General features: G+C 44.4%; 1 protein-coding gene across 1 annotated transcript; it reads left to right on the top strand.

Annotated features, from left to right (window-relative positions):
- The first annotated feature begins 797 nt into the window (after positions 1-797).
- UQCC5 (ubiquinol-cytochrome c reductase complex assembly factor 5) lies at positions 798-3,329 on the top strand. Its single transcript, XM_072126979.1, has 3 exons — positions 798-988; positions 1,808-1,968; positions 3,203-3,329. Exons 2-3 carry the CDS (start codon positions 1,818-1,820, stop codon positions 3,277-3,279), a joined length of 228 nt encoding a protein of 75 aa, XP_071983080.1. The 5' UTR covers positions 798-988; positions 1,808-1,817; the 3' UTR covers positions 3,280-3,329.
- The last annotated feature ends 3,986 nt before the right edge of the window (positions 3,330-7,315 follow it).

The raw sequence follows: 7,315 nt of genomic DNA on the forward strand, positions 1-7,315 counted from the left end.
CTACTGGGGGGCACACTGTGATGGGGAACTGCTGGAGGGGGACACTATGATGGGGAGCTGCTGTGGGGAACACTATGATGGGGAGCTGTTGGGGGGACACACTATGATGGGTAGCTGTAGGGGGGCACACTATGATGGGGAACTACTGGGGGGCACACTGTGATGGGGAGCTGCTAGAGGTGGGCACACTATGATGGGGAGCTCCTGGGGGCACTGAAGGGGCAGATTATGATGGGGAGCTCCTGGGGGCACTGAAGGGGCAGATTATGATGGGGAGATTCTGGGGAGGGACACTCTGATGGGGAGCTGCTGGCAGGCAGACTTTGATGGGGAGCTGTTGGGGGAGGGGGAACTATGCTGGGGCGGACACATTATGATGGGAAGCTGTTGGGGGAGCACAGTAAGAGGAGCTTCTGGTTGGGGAACACTATGATGGGGAGGTTCAGGAGGAGCTATAATATAAAGGGGGCCTGAAAATGTGGAAGCCAAAATGTTAGGGGGATATGGGGGTGGCACTGATGGGGAATTGTACAGTAAGTGGGTAAGGGGCGGGACAAAAGGCGTGGCTTAGGGGTGACATTTCCGTGGCACACACGAAGTGGCGAAAGTGTATAAGTTTATGTGAATGGCACACATAATGGTGAATGTTGGACACGTGTGGGCATTTGTTGGCACCTGGTTGGCATTGCATTACTGCGTTATCTATGACTGGCACACACTACAGAGCTGCACCATGAGAGGCTCCGAGCAGCAGGACCAATCACTTCTCCCGTAGCCAGCCATAGTCACACTGCGCATGCTCCAGAGCTAGTCTCTCCCAGGGATAGTTACTTCTGTCCAGTCCCGCCTTCCTTCTTCGGGTTACTTCATGTTTGTTCTTCATTCCGTATGTACCCCGGGAAAGGTGATGTTTGCTCCGACCTTGTGTGAGATCTGAATGGTCGTCTAACACGAGGAGATAGAGGACGGGGCTGGAGCGGATAGTAAGGTAAGACACAGCGCCACCCACAGGAGAGGGCGTGTAGTGTAGCCATGTACACACTGTGCACTCTCACGGTGCAGGACGGTGCTGCACTACATAGGACATAACCTAGTACAGCGCCCCTAGTGGTAGCCAAGAGCCGGTGCAGGATAGAAGAGGGAGATATATATGTATATATATATATCCCCCTGACCCTGCCAGGTCCCTCATTGAGCCCATGTAATAATAGTGTAATAATGCACAGTGATAAATCCTCCATTATCATCATGTGTTAGTGATTATTGAGCCTGCTGGGAGGAGAGGAGCAATGAAGAGATGGCCATTGGCTCAGTGCCTTGTAGCTTATACACATTAGGTATAAATCGCGCTTATTCAGCTGACCATATAATGTTTCTGAGGTTTTATTACCCCCCTAATCAGATGGGGTTATAAGGATTGGGGTAAGATGGAATTTCACTGCCCAGTTATTTAGTTCTGGAGGGAATAGACCACTGCGAGGGCCATCTAGACAGATTTCTTTTGCAATTTTGGCCAATCCAATTGTGTATGAGGAAGTCAGGAGGGAAAGCTGGTTGGGAACAAGCGTCAGATAATGGGTGCAGGATGAAGCTAAATTCTGCTCCAGCCCCAGACTGATGTATAATTAGTCAGTCTTCATACATGGGTTTCATTCTATGCAATCCTGGGGGATGTGACCGTCCAAACGTTACAGGGGTCCAGGACATTTATAAGCACCCCTACAGTACAAGTATTGCGCTTTTCTTCTCTATGTGAAGATGTCAGTGTGTTATACAAGTGTGAGGGAATCAGTTTCTTTCCTTATAGATCCCCGGAGATGACGGCTAAGAGCACAATTAGATCCCTGATGGATATGGTCCCAGGGAAGCGGAGATTTGGCATGTACCGCTTCTTACCTTTCTTCTTTGTCCTTGGAGGAGCCATGGAGTGGTTTATGATCAATGTGCGCATTGGTAAAGAAACATTTTGTAAGTAACGTGGTCGTCCTTTTTTCTAGAAACATTGTGGAGAGTATGTATTACAGATTTTAACCCAAATATATATAAAAAAAAGTTGCACTTTTCAGCACACTATTGCTGCATTTACACTGTGCACAGTACGTTTCTGTAAAGTTTGTGCATAAGGGGAGGAGAGAGCGGCGCCATCTGTAGCATTACCAGTTTATCAAAATTTGTACCAGAAACCAGAAAATATATATAAGCTCCTAACACAGATTTTACCTTATTCAAGAACTGTACACCTCCTAGTGAACTAGTAGTGTAAAGCTCATAGCCGGTGGATGGGCTTATTCCAGCATACTTTGTTAAAGTGGTTGTCCCAAGTATCTACTGTGGCCCGAAATAAGTATTTGATCCCAGGCAGATTTTGCAAGTGGAGTGGAGAAGTCTGTAATTTTTAGGTTGGAGTGTGAGTGTTTGGGTAAACCTCTTTTATACAGGAAACAAGTTAAAACAGAAGCAATTAAAGGGGTGTTCCCACAAAACAAGTGATGACCCCCACAGTGATGAGACCCCCACAGATCAGAAGAAAGAGGGGTCCTATGTACCCCTCCCCCCCCCCCCCCCCCCCCCCCCGTCAGACCCTTTGTCGCTCCCCAAGATGAGCGGAGAAGCTGGTTGCACATGGCTGACCCATTCATCTCTATGGAGCTGACAGAGACTACCAGCTGCTCTTCTCTCGGGGAGCGACGAGCGGTACATTGGCCCCCCGTTCTCATGATCTGTGAGGGTCCCATCACTAAGACCCCCACTGATCAGCAAGTTAGGCCCTTTCGCTGAAAAGGGGAAGTGGCAGAATGACCATGTACCCTGGTGCAATTCATTCTGGTGCAAGTGACAGACCCTCTAAATAATTGGGGCCCACCTCAAGCCCGCTGGTCAGATGATTAAGATGATTGGGTTGTCCATAGATTGAAAAGCTACTTTCTTCCTGACCAAGGTTTGTGCTGGTATTGCAGATCACTTATATAGTAATTAATGGAGCTTAGTTGTAATACCATGCATTATCCACAGTCAGGAGAGGGACTTTGGAAAAAAAGCAGCCATGTTTTTTAACCTCTGGACAACCCTACAAGACATAGAGGGCTCTGAACACCACTAGGGTACCATTGCAGTTCATGTTTTCCAATGCAGTTTAGCTATGCCTTTAGTATTCTGTTATACCTCTGTCATATTAATTTACATATTTATGATCTCGTTTCAGATGACGTGTACAGAAGACGCCAGTCAGAGAGAATGTATGAGGAAAAAGCCTTACTGAACGCAAAAGACCAATCCTGATACTTTACAATGTACAAATCATAAATGAAATAAATATTTATTTTTTATAATCATGCTTTAGGATTTTCCACTAATTTATCCTATTATCTTAGACCAGATCCACACAAGCGTAATACAAGTGCATTTCTCCAGACTTATTTCTGCAGCCATAATAAAGTTGAAGAAATGTGTGTGATCTGATCATCATCACGGTATTCATAGACTTATCAGAAGTGGCTGAGGTTAAAGCTATTCTAGTTACCCATGGAAACTAATCCGAGCTCAGCTGTGGGGAAAATGAAAGTTGAGCTCTGATTGTTTGCCATTGACAAGTAGAACAGTTATGACACGGCCATGTTTTCTTCCTGGCCGAGCATACTATGACGTCAGCAGTGGCCGGGTCTTAGATGCGCCTGCTAGAAGAAAACATGGCCGCGTCCATGAGAGAAGAAAGAAGAGGAGCCGCGGAGAAGAAAGAAGACGGGGCGCGCTGACAGGGGCTGGCTGGCTGTATACTACATGGGGGCTGGCTGTATACTACATTGGGGCTGGCTGGTTGTATACTACATGAGGGCTGGCAGGCTATACTACTGGGGGCTTGCTAGCTATATATGGGGGGGGGGGAGGGTCTGTAACCAATGCATTTCCCACCCTCAGCTTATACTCTAGTCAATAGTTTTTCCCAGTTTTTGGTGGTAAAAATAGGGGTCTTATACTCGGGTGTATACGGTAATCCAAGCTCTCCTTTGGTATGATGCCAAGTGTAAATGTATTCATATCAGAGTGCGATCTAATAATCAGTCAATGACGTTTCACCCCAACATGGGCCTTTGTCAAACACTACAAGACACAAATTAATAAAGTAAGGAAACAAAATGACAAATAATGACAACAGGATATAACAATGACTAAAAAGATAATGAAAGGACTAGTTTTCTAGGAGTGACCAAGTTTTAAATGGCAGCAGACTTGGTTACGTTTCACAGTATAGACCAAAAGTTTGGCCGCACCTTCTCATTCAGAGTTTTCTGAATTCTCATGACTATAAAAATTGTAGATTCACACTGAAGGCATCAAAACTATGAATTAACACATGTGGAATTATATACTTAACAAAAAAGTGTGAAACTACTGAAAATATGACTTATTCTAGGTTCTTCCTTTTGCTTTGATTACTGCTTTGCACACTCTCGGCTTCTCTTGAGCTTCAAGAGTCACCAGAAAAGGTTTTCACATCACAGTTTAATAAGTGAAAACTCAAATCACCCCCCTTTCCCTAGAACTGATATAAATAAACAGTGAAAATGCCCGATCTATCAATATATAATAACAGTTTTTCGCTATGTTTAACCCCGTAATGGAAAATTACGAAAAGTCGAACAAAGTCGCACTTTTTTGCCATTTTGAAAAATATAAAAAATGATAGAATTAAAAACGTCATCAAAAGTCACAAAAAAAATTACACCACCCACAGCTCTGTACACAAAAGTATGAAAAAGTTATTAGTGCCAGAAAATGGCAAAATAAAAAAAAATTTGTACAGGAGGTTTTATTTTTTGTAAATGTATGAAAACATTATAAAACCTATACAAATTTGTTGTCACTGTGATCGTACTGACCCAAAGAATAAAGTAGACATGTCATTTGTGGCGCACAGTAAAAGCTGTAAAATCCAAGCCCACAAGAATATGGCGCAAATTTTTCACCATTTGGAATTTTTTCCTGCTTCCCACATCGAGGCATGGAATATTCAATACCATCACTATAAAGTGCAATTTGTTACCCAGAAAACAAGCCGTCACACAGCTCTTTACGTGTAAAAAAAAAGTTGGGGAGTGAAAAATGGAAATGAAAAAACATAAAAGGGCCAGGTCGTTAAAGGGAACCTACCACCACAATCTTTTGCTAACTTTTATTTGGCAAATAAAAGGCTACTGTATGCGCAGAACATCAGGCCTGCGGCTGCGCGGTCGCTGCTCCGAAGCTGGAGCCACTGCGCATGCACAGACGGCGGGATACTCGGACGAGGGCGCGCAGCTACGAGGAGCTTTTTGGTAGAAGATTTTTGGTAGGAGGTACAAGGAGGCTACTGGGGCATGGAGTAGCCGCGCTGTGTAGCCTAAGTTCCGGCTGCTCCACACCAAAGTAGCCACTTTAAAAAATGTACATATTTGCCAAATAAAAGTTAGCAAAAGATTGTGGGGACGTGAGGATTAGCCCTTAAAAGGGCTATCCTTACGTCCTATAGATGTACCTACCACCCGATCTACCTTTATAGGTAGATATGTGGTGGTAGGTCCCCTTTAACGGGTTAAGAAATGAAAGTCAGTCCAAAAAATTGGGAAAACTTTGAAAAAGTTGCAAAAACCATCAAGCTCTTCGGTTTCAAACTTCCTACATGCGCAGTCCGCCTGTTAGGCCCCTTCTACACTTGCGTTTTTCACTCACATATTCTGCGCGTGCTTTTGACGAGCAGAACTTGCCTTGCACTCTGACCCATTTTTTTCACGCAGACACGCGTGGTTTTTTAACGATGTTTGTACACTGTAATGTAATATTATATTTGTATACGTCCCCTATGATTAGTAAAGCGCTGCGGAATTTGCTGGCGCTATATAAATAAAGATTGTTATTATACCATGCCATGTTACGCTGCCGGACCTGCTCTTCTCTATGGAGAGGGGAGGGGGGAGAAGCGCTCATGCCTCCTTCTCTCCGGCGCACTGACATGTGCACACGTCCGTCTGAATTAGACCTTACAGAGAAGTATTAAAAAGGAAAGACATGTATGACCAGCAGAAAAAAAAAAAAAAAGCCAGAGCACAAAGCCAATAGAAAGGTACATGTTCCCCATTGAGCATGAACATGGAGTAACACAGATATCAGCTCAGAATACACCAGAGCATTTACATGGGTCTGTTCACATGGGTAAAATACTTCTAGGAAATAACTCTATTTTGGCTGAGGAACCCGTGACAGATAGGTAATGCTCAGCTTCAGCTTTCTGTCACAGTCAGCAATTTACAGAGGGAGGTTTTAGCACCAAGTCCTTACACATATAAAGCCCCACACCACAGGACTTCTCTGCGCCTCGGCAGTGACTTATCAATATATTTTCCCTCATAGAGTGTGGTGAGTAAAAACATGACCAGGCAGGTGCTGGCTCAATGTATGAAGGAGATGTATATACCAAAAAATTATTTTCCCTGTCAGTAAAAAAAAAGTTTGAATGAAAAAAATGAGTTGAAGGACATGACTTCGCCTTTCACTTTCACCAGGGAACGCTTTGTCAGGGAAAAAATGTACTCTTAGTAAATCTTGTTTCCTTTATCAAGATAAAATTCAATAATAGTGTAAAAAGGAGGTAAACCTACTTTCCATACGCTATTATTGGATTATATAAAGAAACCAAGACTTTTTACCATATTTTTTTGTGTGCTGGAGGAGTCAATTTCTTCCCTTGGATCATATTCACACTATTGGCCGATGCGGTTTCCTCCCTTTCTCCGTGCACCTCAGGTTGTTTTCAGTGCCTCATAAGGTGACACGACCATATTTGTATTGTTTTTCATGTAAATACCATACATTTTTTTTGTTAAAGAGGACCTGTCACCCTCAAAAACGGCACTAGGAGCTGCTTACAAAAGTACGGTAACGGTAACAAACACCGCTGTGCTGTACACTAGAAACGCTGGACTGCTCTCAAAGCGGTCCGGCGTATTCATGAGGGGGCGGGATTAGGGGTGGTGACTGCCGCGTGATGCGCGGCAGACACCGCTGGCCTATGGAGTGAGCGGGGTGGTCCGGGTAAGAGGCAGCTCCTCGGACCGCCCCCTCACGAATACGTCGGACCGCTTTGGTACTTTAGTAAGCAGCTCCTAGTGCCCTTTTTAACGCCTTGTTAGGTCTGTCACAAATTGTCTGGTTTTGATGCGCTTTATGCTATGATTTTGCCATGGCAGGGGGACAAGGCTCAATCTTTGCAAAGCAAAAGTTGATTTATGCGCGGGAATCCACAAACATTTGACGTCATGGTCATAAATCCGCAATGGAGCCA

Source organism: Engystomops pustulosus, chromosome 10 (assembly GCF_040894005.1).
Source record: "Engystomops pustulosus chromosome 10, aEngPut4.maternal, whole genome shotgun sequence".
NCBI lineage: Eukaryota > Metazoa > Chordata > Amphibia > Anura > Leptodactylidae > Engystomops > Engystomops pustulosus.